This window comes from Ictalurus furcatus, chromosome 21 (genome assembly GCF_023375685.1).
Source record: "Ictalurus furcatus strain D&B chromosome 21, Billie_1.0, whole genome shotgun sequence".
NCBI classification, from domain to species: Eukaryota; Metazoa; Chordata; class Actinopteri; order Siluriformes; family Ictaluridae; genus Ictalurus; species Ictalurus furcatus.
In genome coordinates, this window is record NC_071275.1 from 5,070,930 (window position 1) to 5,093,153 (window position 22,224).

Consider the following 22,224-nt stretch of genomic DNA (forward strand, 5'->3'; position numbering starts at 1 on the left):
GAACTCTGTCATATTCCTCAAACCATTCCTGAATAATTTTTGCAGTGTGACAGGGCGTGTTATCCTGCTGAAAGAGGTCACTGCCATTAGGGAATACCACTATGAAGGGGTGTATTTGGTCAGCAACAATGTTTAGGAAGGTTGTACTTTGTCAAAGTAACATTCAGATGATTGCCAGGACCCAAAGTTTCCCAGCAGAACATTGCCCAGAGTATCACGCTGCCTCTGCCAGCTTGCCTTCTTTGCATAGTGCATCCTGGTGCCATCTCTTCACCAGGTCTTCCTCACGCACATACCTGGCCAGCATGAACTTTTTCAGCAATTTGTGCTACAGTAGCTCTTCTACAGGATAGCACCAGACGGGCTAGCCTTCGCTCCCCACGCTTATCAACGAGCCTTGGGTGCCCATGACCCTGTCGCTGGTTCATCGGTTGTCCTTCCTTGGACCACTTTTTGTAGGTACTAACCACTGCATACTGGGAAACCCCACAAGACCTGCTGTTTTGGAGATGCTCTACCCATTTTTCCTGCTTCCAACACATCAACTTCGAGAGCTGACGATTCACTTCCTGCCTAATACATCCCACCCCTTGACAGGTGCCACTGGAACAAGGTAATCAATGTTATCCACCTCACCTATCAATGTTTTTAATGTAACGTTGTATGTTATTCTTGTAAATGTAACTTTAACTGCAAAATATCCCAGTTTGGAAGTTTTCTCACTTGACATTAGCGGAAATGTCCATTTTTTACTCTGACCTAATCTGTGAAGAAGGGAAAGAAGCATATCTGTCCTAAGGCTTTGTGAATAATCTACCTGTTATTTATTTGCTCATTATTACTTTGTATAGTGTATAGGAATACTGATCGTGTGTATGGACTGGTTTTCAATATTTTTTCCAGTTAATAAAGATTTCATTAGTCATAGCCGATCCTGTGATTTATGGATCATCACAATGTGTATCAAAGCCGTCTGACTGTAATCCTGTGAATACTTCATGGGCTGCCCTTCCAGTCGCACTGCTATTAATATTGCTTTCTATCAGGCAAAGTTAGAGCTATAATTAGAGGGGTGTGGGCAAGACCAGTAGACAGTAAGGCCGAACCATGAGACTCTAATTCTGTTTTATCTCAAATATCAGTTTCCTATGGCACCTATTCATTCATTATTTATGCTGATAAAGACTTTTTAAGAACTGCAGTCAGGTTGATCAGCTTGTGAGTTTTAGACATGGAGGTTTTATCAGGTAAAGTATCAGATGAAGACAATTTAATAACAGATGTTTTTTCTATTATTTTAAGTTAATTGCCTTTCAAGCAGAAGTGTACATATGTTGATATGGTATCATAATCACATTTAATATCCAAAGCACTTTTCTCGAAGATTGAGGTCAATTCAGATTCTTAGAGACATGAAGGCAAGATATATATTTATAAATCCTATAGGTTTTTTTTGTTTGTTTATTTTATTTTTTTTTACAATGATAACAATGATCAATGTCAATTTGCAAGATAAAAAACGAGAAATTAATACTCTATGCTCAAGGCATTTTCTGTTGTTATATCTTGACAAATTGTTTGTTTGATTTTCTCTGCCATTTTTGGGACTGTGATATGTATCATAAACACTCATTAAAAAGTAAAACACAACATCTGGACATGTCAATTTTACACATGTGGTTGTAAACATGCACTTTTCTCACGGGATTTTTTTTTTTTTTTCTTTTTCTTTTTTTTTTTTTTTGAATTCACACGTGCAATTTCAGGGCCTAACATTTTGAAATGCACCTTCATGTTTTTCCACATGATCACTTAATATTCACACAACCATATGTGGAAAAACATGTGATCATGTGATATTTGATGTTTTCGTATAGGTTATTAATCTGAAATAAGATGAAAGCATATATTTTACTCTTTATCATTTTTTTTGCTAGTCATGTGTTACTTTAAAACACATCGATTACGCTGACTGACCACTGTAAAATTCAAGTTACCAGTTTTATAATATGACAGTTTAAAAATATATATATAAATCACAAATTGGTCATGGAAAATTATTTTAATGTGTATCACAGCAGTGCGTTTCATTATGACAATAATATGTTCTACATGCAAACTTAAACATACACACACATAAATACATATAAACTCATACTAATTGGTAGGAAATACAATTTAGGAGTGAAACTGAGGCTGTTGCTTGTGTAGATCATTCATTCATTCATTCATTCATTTACAGCATATGTTATTATTTGTTATACCATAGGCTTCATCAAAAATAAAGTAGATCAGATTTTTAACAAAAATACTAAATGCTCCTAATCCTACATGACCAACCTGAAATTTTGGTAGAGAGAGAGGGGATTTATGGGTAATCACAGAAGATAGACCTATATTTCTACTCATCAGCTGCTGTTTGTAAAATTTCCACATGATGGCAGCACCAACAAACATAGATACACTATATGGTTTTTAGAGTTAGAGCCTTGGAGTGCCATGTATGTTGCTTTCTTCAATTTGATCTGCAAAATGTCCCAAGATCTCCAATTTGGACGTTTTCTCATTTGACATAGGCAGTAAAGTAATGTTTTGCTTGAGGCAGTTTGAGCTAATCTATGAAGAAGAGGAAAAAGCATATCTGTCCTAAGGCTGGGTGAATAATCGATCCATTCATTTTTATTTTACATATTGGCTATACATTTATGTTACTTTATGATTTGTCCTCATCCATTTTTTCCCCATTATATTCATCATAGTCTTTGAAAGAATGCCTATGTGTACAATAAATAGCTACATACGCTCTCTAGCATGTATAAAATACTGAGTAAGCCCATATTCGGTAAGCAAGTAATAAAACACGTAGCGGTGTGCTGTTAGGAAAATAATCAACAATGAACTGATATGAGTTACTGTTACCAGCTCGAAGTTGATTGTTTTCCAATAACAGCAGTCCATAAGTGTTTTATTACTTTAATACCACAGTGATCTGCTACAAACTATTTTATTAATTAATAAAGTACTTGCCATTTTTTTATTAAAATCAATTTATATTTATATTCAATGTTGTGGAACGTTATCACTTAGGTTATAACAGCTATATACAGTTTTTCATTCATCAGCCCCTCTATCTCTCTCTTTAAAATCTCTCTCAAAGCTAAGAAGCCAAAAAAAACAACAGTAATTGTGTGTGTGTGTGTGTGTGTGTGTGTGTGTGTATATATATATATGTAACATGTAACATCTGTAACATGATATGCTGATATATATATATATATATATATATATATATATATATATATATATATATATATATATATATATATATCAGCATATCATGTTACAGACAGAGTTAAGACTGACTGTTCTTGCTGGAAGTCTGATAACATCCTGCATTAGACATTCTCAATCACCCGAAGAACAGTTGCTGTTGCATATTTCCTTACATGTTGCACTAACACATGAGCACCATGGCCACAAAGTGTGTGCTTTCAACCCCAGTTTCCAACCCTCTTCACTGTCTTTACCATAAATCTAAATGCATAAGTCAGTTCCTAATGAAATCACTGTTCCTACTGAAACATAAGTTGAGCAGTGCTTGGCAGCTCAGTGGTTAAGATGTTGGACTACTGATCAGAAGGTTGTGAGTTTAAATCCCAGCGCTGCCACTGCTGGGCCCTTGAGTAAGGCCTTTAACCCTCAACTGCTCAGTTGTATAAATGAGATAAAATGTAAGTCGCTCTGGATAAGGGTGTCTGATAAATGCTGTAAATGCTTGTGCCTGAAGTTCTTGTTATCTGTGCCCTATTAATGAACCCCCCCCCCCTTTTTTTTTTTTTTTACAGTCACTTGATCTAAAATCTTTACCAAAAATTTCTCTCACTTTTCACATCTCTCCCATTCACTTCCACAACAGAGAGAACCAGCAGAGTATGGTCTCTCTATGCGTACTCTGTCTCCCTCTGGAGGATTTCTCTGTCAATAAACTGCCTGAGCAGAAGGAACTTCCTCAGCCTCATCACGTGTGCAGGGGTTGCCAGACGGAGTGATATCCCGTTTAAAAATCAAAATGCAGTGGAAACAGGCTTTGGGTTGAAAAATATCAATTGAACTCACTCACTCACATTCAGTAACTACTTCTCCCAGTCAGGGTGGTGGTGGATCTGGAGCCTGTGCCAGAAACAATGGGAGTGACATGAGATAGACCCTAGATGGGATGCTATTCAATCACAGGGCACCATGAACACTCACTCATTCACACACTCATTCACACACTAAGCCATTATCTTCTAGCTTGACACTTCTTGATTCTTTGGCCGTAAGCTAAGACCGGCGGTCTTAAAACACATAATATGACATGTTCACTAATGGCCAATTTAGTGGCATTGTGACCAGAGACATCTGACAACAAAGTGTCCATAATCTTAGTGTTACCACTGCTATGTCACTTGTCTAAAAGCACAGGATTATGTAAAAATTACAGATGCAAATATAGTAGTGACAATCCACCCACCCATCCATCTTCTATACCGCTTATCCTTCAAGGTCACGGGGAACCTGGAACCTATCCCAGGGAGCATCGGGCACAAGGCGAGGTACACCCTAAACAGGGTGCCAATCCATCACAGAGAACAATCACATACATACACCCATACACTATGGACACTTTGGACACACCAATCAGTCTACCATGCATGTCTTTGGACTGGGGAAGGAAACCGGAGTACCTGGAGGAAACCCCCGCAGCACAGGGAGAACATGCGCTCTCAGTAGTGGCAATGACTAAACGTAAACAAAACATTCTAATGGACAGAAAAACATCTTTATTCTTGTTAGCTCAATTTGAAGAATGTTTGTGTTCACACTAACACATTTTCTAGAAGAGCACTGTTTGATGACGCAACCACAACGTAGACATTTGGAATATTTTCATTGTATAATCTGACATGGAGGACATGTTTCCACACGGTCTGTTATAGGATTCAGAAATTCACGTCATTCAACGTGACAACTAATAAGTTTATAAAACACCATTGCAAACGGAACCCTATTAGTCGTGATGATTGCCGAGAAACAGCCAACCCGGCAACCAGATTTCAAACGCTCGCTCTAATCTGGCAACCCAGTTCGGGTGTGGAAAGCAGCTGTCGATGGAGCTTCACTTCGGTACACGTTTGCTCTCGTGCACAGTAAAAGGGGGCGGTGAATAGTTACATCAAACCCCCTTTGTGTTGTTGTTTTTTTTCTCTCCATTTAGCTAGCTATTTTACACAACCTTCTCAAAACCTAGCTCTTTATTTCCTCCACACGTAACATGGCTGCTCTCTCAGCCTGGTTTTGGAGCGAGGATTTCTGGCTTCCTCACAACGTGAGCTGGACGGACCTGGCGAATCCCGCGCCCGGGGTGGAGTACCCTAGAGCCGGACACTTACTCAAAGCTTTCCCGCTGGCCTTGGGCATATTCGCTGTTAGGATATTTTTCGAAAGGTATGGAAGTTTTCTAGAAATAAAACTTTATCGACTGGGTGTCAAACCGGCGTTAAAAACGGTTCGTGGAAGAAAAGAGGGAAGAAGGAGTGGAAAAAAGGGGGCGGTGTGCAACTTAGCTGGCTAAGCTAACTAGCTTTCTCTGGCAACGTCAATTTGCTGTACTAATTTAGTTAAATAGTAGCAGTTCATCTCCGTGGACTGTTTTGACGTACTATTAAGTGCGTTAGTGCGTTAGTACGCTAGTACTGGCAACCTACAACCAATGGCTCCCAGGGTTTAGTATAATGTTTCCACATGCTGTTTAGTATGCTAGTGTGCAGATTAAAGACTCAGCTTCAGGGTTGGATTTAAACTCTGCTTTAAGACCCAAATCTAAAGGATATGTATGACTCAGTATCAATCGGCTATGGATATTTATCTTAATAAGGTGTTAATTGTTGTTGAGTGGATAAATTTAAGAGATAACCGGCTTAGCATCAAAGGCATGAAGGAAATGAGGACGTATGTCAATAACATGTTGACAACACTCTGACATTTAATAAATTAATCAAATAAAATAAAGATAAGATGCTTCCAGGCATGCATGTTATAATTTCACTATGCAGTTTGCATGAGATTTACTTGGTGGCCATGAGTTTCTATTAGCTGTTAGCTTGACCAGCATATTATACATAAAACATACACATACATACATATATATATATATATATATATATATATATATATATATATATATATATATATATACACACACACACATTATACGATAGTATACATAAAACACAAACAATTATATGTACGCACTTATATACATTATACAATATTATGCATAAAACACACATTATATAATGTAGATTATACATATGCATATATATACATTATATGATATGATACATAAAATACATATTATAATGAAGTCTTATGTAAAAATGTCACAGAGAATATGCGAGCCTGAAGAGATGAGTTTTTAAAGACCGTTTGAATCTTGAAATATATTCACGGTTGCAGATGTGATTTGTGAGTCGGGGAAGTGGATTTCAGAGCTTAGGGGCTAAAATGAGACTAAAATGCTCACTGAGAGGAAGAGTTTCCGCACCAGCATGCCTTAGCTGCTCGATTAAGTATGAGGTATGGAGTAAGGATATTTGTGTAAATTTGACTTCTTCTCCTTTAACTTTGAATGCTCCTGAGTGTTTATAATTGTCAGGGAATGGGCTGGCTGTCTTGTGATCTCTATAAAACAGCCTAGATGACTATGGTTTGCTGTCTCGAACAATGAGAACCCAAATATGTATGCAAAACCCCCTGTGCTATCCAGAGCGACTGGCCGCTAACTGCAAGTTGGTTATAAGACTCCACTTTGTATTTTGCAGGCTGAAAGTGTATTTTACATGGTGGATTTGATTTGCATAAATGTTTTGAATATGCACCTTTTTTTTTTGTCAAGTCATGTTTACACACCTGATTTTGGAGACTCTTTATACAAAGTTCTCGTTCAAATCAGGATTGTTTTGTTCACACCTTAAAGTAAAAAATCAATTCGCATTAGAAACCGATTTTTAATGTACACAAAGCGCTTGAGCTTATTATTCCTTTAAAGGGATGTTAAATGTTTACCTGTCTCATAATAAACCCAGCGTTGACTTTAAAGAATAGTTTCCTCAGTGGCATGCCTGCAGTCTGCATGCTTGTGTAATGGTTCCTCAAGGAACCAGTTAGTGATGCTGATGCGATGTTGCGCGTCCTGTTACGGTGGAGTCTTTCGATGGTTTCGAGTCTGGTTCCACTGGTTCTATAAAAGTTTCTCTGTAATGCACAGTAGGTGCACTGTCTCGGTTTGCCCTTAAGGTATGTGAAGTATGGTCTTTTTTTAGCTTAGCTGGGTGAACCGGTCCCGAGCAAGACGTTAAGGAACTCTGTGTAAACTAAAGTGCATAGCTGGCGTTTTACTTTCGTTGTTGGCACTGAATCATAACTCGCACAAACACCCTAAAAATTATTTCACACACACCCTACGACTCATGACGCTCACCTGAGTGCCAGCACGGACACATCCCAATAATCATCATAAACTGGCGCCGATAAGTATCAAACACTCGCCCCGCAAATCATCAGCACTCACGCAGTCCAAAAACTGATGACACGCTCACACCAATTATCATCAAGCATTCACCCTAATAATCTTCATACACTCGCCCCAAAGACTCAGAAAAAATCATCTAAGACTAAGCCTAGTAATCACACACTCACACCAGTAATCTCTCACCCTCACACCAGTAATCTCTCACCCTCACACCAGTAATCTCTCACCCTCACACCAGTAATCTCTCACACTCACCCTCACACAAGTAATCACACAATCTCGCACCAGTAATCTCTTACACTCGCACCAGTAAATCTCACACACTCTCACCAATAAGCTCTCACGCACACACACACTCGCACCAGTAATCACACACTCGCACCAGTAATCTCACTCACACACACACTCGCACCAGTAATCTCTCGTGCACACCCTCACACCAGTAATCTCTCACACTCACCCTCACACCAGTAATCACACAATCTCGCACCAGTAATCACATACTTGCACCAGTAATCTCTTACACTCGCACCAGTAAATCTCACACACTCTCACCAATAAGCTCACACACACACACACACTCGCACCAGTAATCTCTTACACTAGCACCAGTAATCTCTCGCGCACACCCTCACACCAGTAATCAATGAATCACACACACACACAGTTCTATTTAAGTCTTGATATGATTGAACAGGGTTTGCAGTAATCAGGCCTGGTTGTGTCTAGTCCAGTTGAACCCCATTATGAATACTTTTTCACAGCACTGTAAAATAGATTGTCTCCCCTTTACCTTGGATATTATCTGGACACAGAAGTAAATCTGGTAGGTGAGGATTAAAAAGTCAGAATCTATTCTGAAACTCAGAACTCGTTTGAACCTTAATCAGGTCTCCACCCACTAGCCCCCCCCCCCTTCACCCACGACCAACTATATAACCCCGATGGTTAAGTCTAACTGCCTACTCCAGCATTGTGTTCCTGTTACCACACCCCCTCCTCCACTGGCACCACCATCACCTGATGTCTACCTTCGAGAACACCAGGTCCTCCTAGGATCTTGTTGTCTTTACTGTCTCCATTGTTCAAGTTCATGTTGCTCCCCTGCTGTGACTCAGCTCTGGATGTTTCAGGCTGTGCTGCTTATTTGGCAGTCCAATTAGCTTAGTTGGTCTAAAGAGGATTGATGTGGGTTTAGCTGGTTGACTGGGACCGAGTGATGAGGAACGACAGTGGAAGCTCTAATACCCAGCTGGGGAGCTGCATTTCCCCTCAGGCCCTGGCACTCCGCCAGTCCGTTCTCGCTCTCTCATTTATTTATTTATCAGCGATAACAACTTCTTCACATGCGCACTTGGCCCTGAGTGCGGTCAAAAATTCTGTCGGTTGTCAAGGCCTGTTTCTGGGTCCCTGACAGGCTGCATTAATACCACATCTCAGGTAGATCCAGTCAAACATTCAGTCACACTTTTGATATCCGTATCCTCTCTGTTCAGTTTATTAGGAACACCTGTACACCTCCTCAATCAGGCAATCATGTGGCAGCAGCGCAGTGCATAAAATCATTCAGATATAGGCCAAGGGTTTCAGTTAACCTTTGCTTCAATCTTCCAGTGACTTTGACTGTGGCGTGGTTGTTAGCCTTGTTTACACTAGAGACTTTTGGAAATGCCAAAGACCCCGTTTTAGTGTGAAAACTCCGGGCTCACGTTTCACTGTAAACAGACCAAAACAAAGACTTTTGAAAATGAAGGCATGGCTCCGCCCACATTCGCTCCCTGATTGGGCCTTCCTGGTCATTACGTATCCTTCCCTGATTCGTCAAGCCCCTCCCACACGATCATTACGCTACCTTGATCGTATAGACAACAACACGGAGACTGAACTGCAAGCTTTGCTGGCGTTGTCGTCATTCTTAGCAGCCATTGGGCAGTTTAATTCTGTATTTTATAATACTGCAGCTGCCTACATGCGCAAGAGGCGAGCTATGATTAGAGCAATCGCCAATAAATCTCATTTCAAGCGGCGTCAACCCTACATAGAACGCCGGTTTGTTGTGCCTGCCTGTGACTAACAATCAAATTCCTGTTTACATTTGTATGCACATACCCAGTGTGCATGAATGGTCATGTGACACGCGTTTTCGGTCGTGTAGCGTGGACGAGGATTGTTTTCATTTTAAAAAACGAAAACGCACTAGTGTAAACGGGGCCTTGGTGCTAGATGGGCTGTTTTTTGAGTATTTCACACACAGCAGTCTTGAATGGTGCCAAAAACCAAACCAAAAAACCATCCAGTTCTGCAGGCAGACGAGAGAGAAGTCAGAGGTGAGTGGTCAGAACGGTTTAAGCTGACAGGAAGGCTACAGTCACTTAAATAACCACTCTGTACAACCACGGTGAGCAGAAACGCATCTCAGAGTGCTCAACACACAGCACGACAGGCTAAAACAGAAGAAAACCACGTCGGGTTTGGAAGATCGGAAAAACCGATCTTTTCTTTCTTTTTTTTTTGTGAGACTGTAGCCTCAGATACCCAGGTGTTCTTATTAAAGTGGCAGGTGAGTGTAGGTATCTATGACCACGATCATGTGTGACAGTTTAGACGAGGACTGTATCTATATTTATACTTTTGCTATTGCATCGATAAACAGTAATAAGAAAAATGAACGACTTTTTTTACTTTTGTGCTTGGCCAGAGCCGTGGGGAAATATCATCACACCTAAACTCAGTGTTGATTATAGTGCATGGCAGATACAGAAGCCCTGATCCATCAGTTGTGGGAAAAAAACCCCTAAACCAAATATTGAAGTGCTGTGCCGATTTAATAACTCGTTATGTCAAGATATAATGTGATCATTTTGGCTTAATAACTCGTAATGTCTTTATTTAAACATATCTCTTCATTACTTTAACTTGATCAATTTATCTCTTTATATTGACTCATTTATCTCATTATTGAACACATATCTGTAATTAAGACTGTTTATTGAATATTAGCGTATGTCGTTTCCCAGGTAGTAAATAAAGTCAGATGTTGCTTTAGTGGAATTCAGCTGGCACACACGTGTAATGATTGATCATTTATTTAAATGCAGTGAAAAACACCGCCATTCCCCATTCTGAAATTCTGTCCGTTTATAAGTGTTAGGAGTCACAATAAGAGAACAAGTTATTAAGTCAAAATAACAATGTAACGGCTTTTACAATACGGAGTATTTAAGTCAAAATGATGACAAAACACTTCAGTTTTTTTTCACAAATTTTATTTTATTTTCTCCAAGTACTTAAAATGTAAATTTTGCTATAAGGATCCAGTTATTTGTACAGAAATGCTTGAATTAAAATTAACAAGAACAGTAGCTCCTTTTACGGTGTAACCATAGCAACGGTCGTATAATGGTGCTCTGTAGGGGCCGGGAGCCTTAGAAAGTTCGCTAGCTATAGCGTTTTTCCTGGGGGGAAAAGTTAATGCTGCGGTTTTAATTATGAGCACATTAAATTTTTTTTTTTTTTTTTTTTTTTACCTTGGATGCATGTAAATCTATTGTATGAAACCCTTAAAACAAAATTAGGCACGTTTCAAAACCATACTAGGTGCACTTTAACAGTGTGATGCGTCCGTGAAACCGTCTCATTTTTATTGGCCGACTCATGTACACGCGCTTAAGTACTGAACACTCGCATTGAGACACTCGCGTTGTGGTTCACGTTGAGAAACATGGTTTTTTTGGGAGATGCCCACACCCCCGCTCTGCTCGTATTTATTTCACAAGAATGACGCATACACTCATGAGATTGTTTGTTTCTTAACAAGCGTTGTTGGAAGCTGCGATAATACACAATCTCAGCGTTTAGAGTTGATATATTTTCTTGATAGAAATGCATTTTGGCGAAATGTAAATGAGCTGCTTGTTAGAGAAGGGCAGGGAGTGCAACTTGGACGCTTGTTGTCTGCTTTCTTAACCAGCTGGCCCTTACCCCCATCCCAAACGTCAGTATTCATTCGAATGACAAAGGACGTGGTACAGTAGTGTTTCATTTCATCTAGATGAACTTCTGCAGGTTTGAGAACCTTGGAAGCACGAGCCAATAGAAAAGAAAGGTGGGTTAGGCATGGAATGTTTCTAATGCTGCAAGCCATTGTACTCTGAACTCTTGAACATAAATGCACCTTGACGTCACAACATCACTTTATACATTATAAAACTTGATTTGACTCGATATGTAGCTCTGTTTTTCTTTTTTTTTTTTTTTTGAAATGTTTTGTTGAGATTTACCCCCCACCCGCCGGGACCAGGTGACGGGATCATGTGACCAGCTCTGACGGACAGTAACGGCTCATTTTCAGAGTGAGACGTAGGGACGCGATTTGAAGTAGCTTTAGGGCATACAAATAATCCCCGGCAGAATCTGTCTCCCGTTCACATGCGCGTGGGTTACAGATTTATAATGACGCTGTTTGTTGGGCTGTGAAATCATCACTATGTCTTAGGGCTGCAACTAACGATTATTTTCATAATTCATAATGATTAGTTGGCTGATTATTTTTTCGATTAATCGATCGGATGGGTGGTCAAACTTTCAGTACCATTTTTTTTTGTATATTTATACATAAAATCCACAAACTCAGTGTTACAAATATAAACTTCAGACTAAAACTTTACACAACTGTTTGTCCAGTTTTATAAGACTGAAAAGAACCCAATACACACACAGCAGAATATATATTATTCATTTAGGACTGTCAAACGTGCCAAATAAATATAGTTCACTGATGTTAGCTCCACGCCGTGATTCATCAGACCCGGCCACCTTCTTCCATTGCTCCGTGGTCCAGTTCTGATGCGCATGTGGCCAGATTTCTAACATAATTTCATTGACTTCAGCTCAATTTCACGAACACAATAAGATCATTCTGACACTTTTTCAGAGCAAAGATGAGCAAGACAGTTGCCCTATCTTCTATGTGATTTTCTCATTGCGAATCAGAAATATTTCATGTAGATCTTCATAAATTTATCCAATGCAGATACTAGCCATATAAATATGTCCTTGCTCTAGGCATCCATGTTTTGTTTGGTTTTTTGTTTTTGTTTTTTTTCTGCGCCAATGCACTGGAATTTGGGAAAATCCACTTGGAGCTTTCCAAGTACAAAGGGACTGCCGTGTAAGAAAGTTAATAGTTAATCAAGTAGACCAAAATTTTGCCTCACAACTTTCTTAATGCTGCTTGTTGCTCTCTCACAAAAGCAAAACAGAACTTTAGTGCTTAGCGGTTAGCATGTTTGCCTCGCACCTTCGGGGTTGGGGGTTTGAATCCCGCCTCCGCCCTGCGTGCACGGATTTTGCATGTTCTCCTCGTGCTACAGGGGTTTCTTCCGGGTAGTCCGGTTTCCTCCCCCAGCCACAGACATGCTGTAGTTGTAGGTTGATTGGCATCTCTAAATTGTCCATAGTGTGTGAATGGGTGTGTGCGATTGAGCAGTCCAGAGTGTCCCCTGCCTTGTGCCCCGAGTTCCCTGGGACAGGCTGATCGGCGACCCTGTGTAGGATAAGCGGTATGGAAAATGGATGGATGGATGGATGGAGGTTCGCTCATGTTATCTGTTCACTGACCTCCTCTGTGTTTTATTAGTTGCTCTATGTAATAGGGCAGTAACTAACAGTATTTTTGCATGGGATTAGTTTAACCTGGGGTTGTTTTTTCAGGCCGTTTTATAGAAGGTAAAAGACGCTGTAATCTTCACCGGCTTGGGAACGTGCAGTCCGGGAAAAAGTCCGGAAAAATAACCGACATGACCCGTTCATACGGGATTAAAATCACATCACCCCACCTCCCCATATAAAGCTAGTACTGTCCAAATAGTGCAGAATGGAGGAACTGCTAGCTGTTCAGTCACCAGACTTTTTGCCTCTCTATTTTCTCACTGTTTGTTTTGTTGCCCAGTTAAAAACACAGCCGGCTATTTCCTCCCAAATCACATGACCGTCACGTTGCTTGACTCGTTTGTATTTGTCGATCGATGTTCTATACGAAATCATTTTTATACTTTATACAACGTTTATATCCTGGAAGCATTTTTCGGAAAATGCAATGCACTAAACCAAACAATCGCTATGCTGCTCTGGTTTACTGGATGGTTTTTATAGCCATTTTAGAATCATTTCTACCCTGAGAAAGAGGTTTGGGAAAGTTAAATTCCTTTCTCACACACACACACACACACACACACACACACACACACACACACACACACACAAGCGTATAGACAGCCTTACACATGACCATATTTGTGCTAGTCCACTACACCCACTCATCTAGGTATTTATCTCTCTCTCTCTCCCTCACACACACATACACACACACACCAACTCACACACGCCTCCGTTCAGACTCCAGTTTGCCTTAATTTGCCGTAAGGAATGCGTGAAATAGCTGATAAAGTGCCTGAGCTGCAGAAGATTCTTCAGTACAATAGATGATTCAGGTTATAGTAACGGATTAGGACCTTCTTCTAGGCCATTGTGTCCATCTGATATGTGGATTTCTGGGTTAAAATAGGATAAAGGTCTCGGGTTGAGAGGGTTTCACGCTAAAGCCCCAGCCCTTTGCTTAAGCTCTGGCTTCAAAGTTCATTGAAATGTTCATTCAAGCTAAGTAGTGCTGCGTGTACTCCTGTTAGAGCTCAAACGTAATACAGGCCAAATTACACAACCACCTTCTAGCAGAAAGAAAATGGGGGAAACTGTAATATCCAGGATATAAGCCTGAAATTTCCTGTGTCTTAAGAACCAAAGGATAAGTTTAATTCATTGCTCATATCCTGTGTGAAGGGCAAGTCACTGACATCATGCGAGATGTTGGGTGTTGAATATTTTCCTGTGTGCAGTGACACTTTTCCTGTCATCCGATTGCATTACAGTGGACATTTGTAAGCCAAATGTGACGCACATGGCCGGGACCGGGTGACGGGATCATGTGATCAGCTCCGAGTGGACAAAAGTGCGCTCGTGCTTGACTGACAATAACGGCTCGTTTTCAGAGTGAGACGTAGAGACGCGATTTGAAGTAGCTTCAGGGCATACAAATAATCCCCAGCAGAATCTGTGTCCCATTCACATGCGCTTGTGTTACAGATTACACATTACACATTACAGATTACAGATTTATAATAACGCTGTCTGTTGGGCTATGAAATCATCAGTATGTCTACTCACACACACACAGAGGTGTCGGATTTTGCAGGAAAGAAAAAATACCATATTAGTAGTTTGGGGTTTTTTTGTTTGTTTGTTTTTTTTAATTTTATATATATATATATATATATATATATATATATATATATATATATATATATATATATATATATTTTTTTTTTTTTTTTGCTGTTTTGACCGTTTCTTGGCTGAAATGTTACTGTGATGTCCCAAATAAATATAGTTCAGCGGAGGCATTATTGTTTACAGGATGTCCGTCCATCGGTGCTTTCATCCAAGCTTCTAGTTAGTGCAATATCTTAAGAACGTACAGTTGAATGTTTCGTAGGATTTATATGGAATTTATATGAATATATTCAGTATGTTTACCTGGACAACAATAATCCGATATTAACCCGATTAAGAAACTAGCATGTAAACAGCGATTATTGATGACTTTAATCCGATTAAAGTCATACTCGAAGTAAACACAAATGGAATTAAGACGTGTTGAGTATTCCTGTTTTAGTCGCATTATCGATGTGTATTACAGACGTGGACACGCCTTAATCACACTATTAACGTCGTGTGGGAGTTTTCACCGCATTTTGCGACAGGACACGGTCACACACTGCAGCGCTCAACCGTTTGACGGCAAACAAGAGAGCACGGCTGCGTCTGAAACTGCGTACTTACCTGTTATATAGTAGGAGAAATACATGTACTTTTGTATACTATATAGTAGGTAAGTACGCAGTTTGGGACGCAGCCCACGGCTTCAAGCAGTCGTCTATTTGCACGTACAGCATGACAAATAATTAACTGCACTTGAAGCGTTCATAAAAATTTAAATAAAAACACCCAAAACTGTACACGGGACCATAACGAAGACCAACTGTATGTCGATACGTGAAATTCTGGAGGGACGTCGGACGGCGTGGTGCGGTGACGTAATGACGTGGGCCGTTAATCGATCTATATTCTATAACATGTAAAAAGGGAACATGAAAGGAATATTCTAAAAGCGACTCATGTAAACACCTTAATCACAATATTGTCTTATTCAGAATAAGGTCAGTAATTAGATTACTGCTGTCCATGTAAACGTAGTCAGCGATACGCAGAACGCTGCAACAGATGAACTGATTGGATTTTGAAATCGGAAGGTTAAGGTCAAGGAGGGTTAAGGTCACAGCAAGGTCAAATGTCTGAAATAACTTTTCTTCAACAGCTTGCTTCTTGGTCGAAGGGAATTTTAAGGTTATAAATGGCATGCAAATTTAGTAACAACAAGGACTAGACTTGTGGCAGAGGTATCCATGTCCATGACGCCAATTGTTAAACTGGAGAGCTCCTATGCGAAACGGTGCCAGGTCTGGTAATATTATGTAATCTCAGCATACATCTGTGGATATAGTTGCAGTGTACTACTGTGTAGAGATGATTAAAGATTTATATGGCAGAAGCCTAAAAAACACATTTCTAATACAACTTCATTAAAAGTCAGATAACACGCATATTAACAGGCATTTCCACCGAAGGTTCGTTAATCCAGTGAGACGTGGTCGTTTGAACAGGATGCACGCTGTTACTATAGGCCTACAGAGTTAAATATTAAGCTGACATCCAGTAAAGCTTTTGCCGAGTGTTTAATATTTCTTTACATTACATCCATCAAACACGAGCACATGCACCAACACGGCAAGGAAGGACGTTGAATTGCAGTTGGGGAAAATCATATCCGATTACGCCGTGTTCATTTCGTTTCCTCCTAGCTCTTAACCGAATATCCGTTCGTTATCTCTTACGGGTATTTATATATTACAGTTCGGCAGAATGCACCTCACGGGTTCGCTGACTTTATCTGCTGCTGAGTACACTCAAATTGAAAGAAACTTAATTAGGTCATTGTTAGGTTTCAGAGATGATCCTCGATTCTGACAGCTGAGTGAAATGATCGAATACTGCATGCTGAAGTGGTGTTAGTGAAAATTTTTCATTTCAGTCTGTTTTTGAATGCGAAATGAATACTCTCTGGGAAAAACAAAACAGTATGCGTTATTAAGTGCCTCCATCGTCTTTCCTGTCTCCTGAGCACCTTTTGGATGATCTCAGTTTGGCTCGCATTGGGTTTGGGTTTCCGACCTAGCGCACGCGCACACACGTTCTTCCAGACATCTCTGCTGTCATACACCACCTGCTTCATATCACGTCTGGAACCAAATGTTTTCAAGCTTTTTTTCTTGTTGATGTGAATTACCAAGCTTGAGATTGTATTCATTTGGCATTATAGTGCCATTTTGCCCCCATTCAAAAGCCGTTGGAGGTGTGCAAACTTTTTTTTTTTGGCGCGTTCATCTGTGCACGTCGTATCACCTCAAAAGGAGACGCAGACTGTAGACTGGAGATTTTTTTTTTTCTTAACACACAACGACCTCCATCAAATGTGTATATGTGGAACATGATCTTTAGACGTCCTACCAGTGCACTCGGCAGCACGTTAACACCGACATGGCAGACAGTGTCTATATTTACATTCAGATCTCTCCTTTTTCTACCAGCCGAGTAAAGAAGTGTTGATTTAGCTTCGTGTGGTGAGTTTGTAGGTAAAAGCACGGCCTGTTAGCAGCAGACTCAGCCACATGTTGCAGTTTTTGTAATTTTAGGGTTAGCTATGCAGGAAGTTAAGAGTCGAGTCCGAACATGTGTCTGAAACAACCTTAGGTAAGAGTAAAAAGGATGCAGTTTGTAGTCTCTGGATTGTTGTGGTTGTTTTCTTGAAACCTGAGACATAATTTCTGTAGTTCCAGTCGAATTGTGTAAATACTAGGGTGGTACAGTGTATTGTGAGTTATATTATTGCTGTATTGGCCTCTTTATTACACAAACAGCTATCTTGTTACGTTTTAAGACTACAGTTCTTTTTTCTACGTACAGTATGTGTTAATTGTTAATCTAACCATAACTAAACTAACCAAAACTAGCAAGCGGGGTATATTATAGCTGTCAGCTTTCAAACCTGTTTATTATGATTTGGATTGTTGTCTAGGGGCACGCTGGCTTAATGGTCAGCATGTGTGCCTCGCAGCTCCGAGCTTGGAGGTTCGATTCCCGGTGTGTGCAGCTGAAGAGTCCAGGGTGTCCCCTGCTTTCTGCCCGAGTTCCCTGGGACAGACTCCGAATTCCACCGCGACCACGCGTAGTCTAAGCAGTACGGAAAACGGTCCAAAGACATGCGTTGTAGGCTAATTGGCATCACTAAATTGTCCGTAGTGTGTGAGTGTGTGCGCGATTGTGCCCTGCTGTGGGTTGGCATCCTGTTCAGCGCACCCCTCGAGTCACCTGGGATTGGCTGAAGGCACCTGTGTAGGATTAGTGGTGCAGAAAATGGACGGATTGTTGTCTAATTGCAAGATATACTCGCATTTTGTTTCTTCAGGTGTGGATTAAAAATTCAAATGATCAATTCATTAGCCAACACGTCGGGCAAGGGAAAGCTAGAGTGTGCTGTCCAGTCCAACATTTTGGTTGCCCGTAAACTCTATTGACTAGGCTAAAAAAAACAAAGTGGTAGCTAACGTAATTTTAACTATAAACTATAGCGTTCTACAGACACAAACGAGCATAGAACCTCTCACAGAGAGGACAGCTCGGCCATGGTCGTTGTAAATTGTTCTACGAAAGTGCCCAAGGTAGCACGTCCTGTTTGCGTCCTTGATGAGCGATATTAATCAAGATGTTTACCCTCTCAGGTGGCAGGGTGTAGTAGCAGGAGAGTTATGACAACACCTTTATGCTGCTGTTTATTTAACTAGGTTCTGTCAGTGTTTCTGCAAATCTGTGTGGTCCTGATCCCGAGCCCGAAAAGGTCGTATTTCATCAGTTCAAGGAAATTAATTTGACTAGTAAAACCTGGTGCAGCAGGTGGAGGGATTCAGGACGATTAGAGTGTGTGGTAGTTACAGCTTTGAGGCGTGTCGCGTCACAGTGAACTGAATTTTGTTTAAATATACATACCCAATGAAGACTTTTGTTTTGTGAAGGTCGATAGTCAGTAGGGTTTTTGTGCTTTCTCAGGTTGTTGAATGGAAGAAGGCGAATGGAGGAAAGGGGGAAAAAAAATAAATAAAGAGTTCATAACTGTCTAAAAATAGGCCAGACAGACATGTTATCTTCTTGTCCCAGTGTGGGCTACTGATTTGAATTTTCTACTACCACCATTTTTTTACTTCTTGGAATTCTAAATCATTGATTCATGTTGGATGGAGAGACTCGGGAGGATGGAGAGCGAGAGGTTGGCTTTAAGATACAGGTCTCCATGTGCAAAATGGATGATCGGTCAATTATTAACTATGATACACAGCTATTACACATGTAATTTTGTCCATATTTCCACTAGTTATTGATTATAAGTGTGTAAGTAATTACAGCGGATATGAAAAGTATACACACCCCTGTTAAAATGGCAGGTTTTTGTGAAGTAAAAGAATGGCACTAAGACAAATCATGTGTACAAATAAAGTGGAAAAGAATCAGAAACTATTTTTGGGGGGGGGAGAGACTTACAATATTCTAGTTGCATAAGTGTACACACCCCTAAACTTATACTTTGCTGAAGCACCTTGGATAAGAGTCTGTCAGCGTGGCGCATCTTGACTTGGCGACATTTTCCCGTTCTTTCTTCTAAAAACATTTGAATGATAATGAGTCTTTATTGGTCACATATACATTACAGCACCATGAAATTCTTTTCTTTGCATACCCTAGCATGTTAGGAAGTTGGGGTGGGAGCGCAGGGTCATGATGGTTGCTCAAGGAGCGGAGCGCAGCCATGAAGGGCACAACAAGTGGCAGCTTGGCAGTGCTGGGGCTTGAACCCCCGACCTTCCGATCAGTAACCCAGAGCCTTAACCGCTTAGCCACTACGCTCCGCCACATAGTCCGCTTTAGGTCACCCCACAGATGTTTAATTGGATTCAGGCCTGGGTTCTGGTTAGGCCATTCAGAAACATCGATGATCTTTTCGTTAAGCCATTCATCTGTTGATTTGGATGTATGCTTTGGGTCATCGTCGTACTGAACCGTGAAATTCCCTTTCAACTTCAGACCGAAATGTCAAACTCCTTTTCATCTTCACACGGTTTTGGGGTGATGTAGTCAGGCTTGAATGTGTTTTTTGTAAACCTAGCCCAGACACGTGAAGAATATGAGAAATTGTTGTCACATGCAGAGAGCAATCAGATATGTCTGTTGCTGTAGATCTCTTGGCAGCCTTCCTGGTCTTTTTTTTTTTTGTCTTGTCCTTTTGTAAACTTTGGAGCGATTTCCAGTTCTTCATGATGTCAGTGTGGTGCTCCGTTCTCTCCGCTTGTTGATGACGGCCTTCACAGTGTTCCATGGCACATCTGTTGTTTTGGAAATTCTTTTGTACCCCTTTCCTGATGTATACCGTTAGACAGTGAGATGCCGTACGTGCTTTGTAAGCTCTTTGCAGACCATGGCTTCAGCAGTCAGATAAAACTAAGATGTGAAGAAAATCCTACAGAAGCAGCTGGTCTTTTTGGGGGGTTAATCAGAATAATTAATTGTGATGGCAGCTTTATGATAATGACTTCTGAGCATGAACATGAAACATTTTTTGCATTTGATCATTGTAACTGCATTTGATCTATACATGCCCCTCGCTTAATGTTCTCTCAGGTTCCCCGTGTATTCTGTGAAGAAACATTCTTTCTCACTCAAACAGCCATGAGCTGTGAAGGACAGTTAGCATGACCTCAGGGTCAAGGGTTGTGTCGCAGGACTCCCACCTGCTAAATTTAGCTCCTGAACTTTTCACCCAGGCAATGAAATGGTATTTATCCTTGACGCTAGATTCCACAGCTGTGCATGCGGTCATGAGGCAGCGAACTGTGTGCTATGCAAATATACAATAATCTTGCATGGTTTCGTGTGCATGTTTGTTTGGGAAGTAGCGCATGGGGAATTCCCCCCACCAGTTTACATTGGTCTTGGGAGATTTTTCTGTCTGGGCCTTTTACCCGTGATGTAAAGCTGTTTGTCAGAAGAATTCATGTCTAGATTGTCATGTCAAATGCTAGAATGCAAAAATCTTTTTAGTGTTCATACTTGGTGGTCTCGGTGGCCACATTGTTTTATCAATTTTAGCTCTCCAGTTTCACTGTCTGTGCCCACAATAGCCTGTTCTTGACTGATAGGAGTGGAACCTGATGTGGTCTTCTGCCGGTTCAGCGTGTTCTGCATCTTCAGCTATTTTTTTCCTCACCACAGTTATACATCCTCACCATTCCCCTCAGACTTCTCTGAGTAACACTGCCGCTCACCGGACGTTATTTGTTTTTCGCACCATTCTGTGTATACTCTAGAGACTGCTACAGTGCTACTTGAAAGTTTGTGAACCCGTTAGTATTTTCTATATTTCTGCATAAATGTGAAGAGAACCCAGTTAAACAAATAAGACAAAAATATTTTACAAATATTTGGTCATTTGTTTATTGAGGAAAATGATCCAATATTACATATCTGTGAGTGGCAAAAGAATGTGAACCTCTGCTTTCAGTATCTGGTGTGACCGCCTTGTGCAGCAATAACTACAACTAAACGTTTCTGGGTACCGTTGATCAGTCCTGCACATCGGCTTGAAGGAACTGCACTACAGAAGAGTTTCAACTCTGAGATGTTGGTGGGTTTCCTCACATGAACTGTTTGCTTCAGGTCCTTCCACAACATTTCTATCAGATTAAGGTCAGGACTTTGACTTGGCCATTCCAAAACATTAACTTTTTATTCTTTTAATTTTTTTAAAAAAACAAAAAAACATTCTCTGGTAGAACGACTTGTGTGATTAGGGTCGTTGTGTTGCTGAATGACCCACTTTCTCTTGAGATTCAGTTCATGGACATATGTCCTGACATTTTCCTTTAGAATTCGCTGATATAATTCAGAATGCATACTTATATCAGTGATGTGAAGTTGTCCTGGCCCAGATGCAGCAAAACTGGCCCAAACCATGATACTGCCAGCACCATGTTTCACAGATGGGATAAGGTTCTCATGCTGGAATGCAGTGTTTTCCTTTCTCCAAACATAGCGCTTCTCATTTCAACCAATAAGTTCTATTTTGGCCTCATCTATCCACAAATCATTTATCCAATAGCCTTCTTGCTTGTCCACATGATCTTTGAACTGCAGACTGCAATGAATTACAATGTTCTTTTTGGAGAGCACTGGCTTTCTCCTTGTAAACCTGCCAAGCACACCATTGTTGTTCAGCGTTCTCCTGATGGTGGACTCATGAACATCAACATTAGCCAATGTGAGCGAGGCCTTTAGTTGCTTAGAAGTTACTCTGGGATCCTTTCAAGCTGTATGTGTGAAAATCCAAGCTTAGCTGTTTCTGAAATATTCAAACCAGCCCATCTGGCACCAAC

The 22,224-nt window shown here is 40.5% G+C and overlaps 1 protein-coding gene across 1 annotated transcript in view; it reads left to right on the top strand.

Moving 5' to 3' along the window:
- The first annotated feature begins 5,066 nt into the window (after positions 1-5,066).
- The window catches only part of cers5 (ceramide synthase 5), a 36,354-nt gene continuing 19,196 nt past the window's right edge, over positions 5,067-22,224 (top strand). The window contains exon 1 of the mRNA XM_053652969.1: positions 5,067-5,487. Within this exon, the coding sequence (XP_053508944.1) occupies positions 5,315-5,487 (173 nt within the window). The 5' untranslated portion in view covers positions 5,067-5,314. The remainder of the gene's footprint in view (positions 5,488-22,224) is intronic.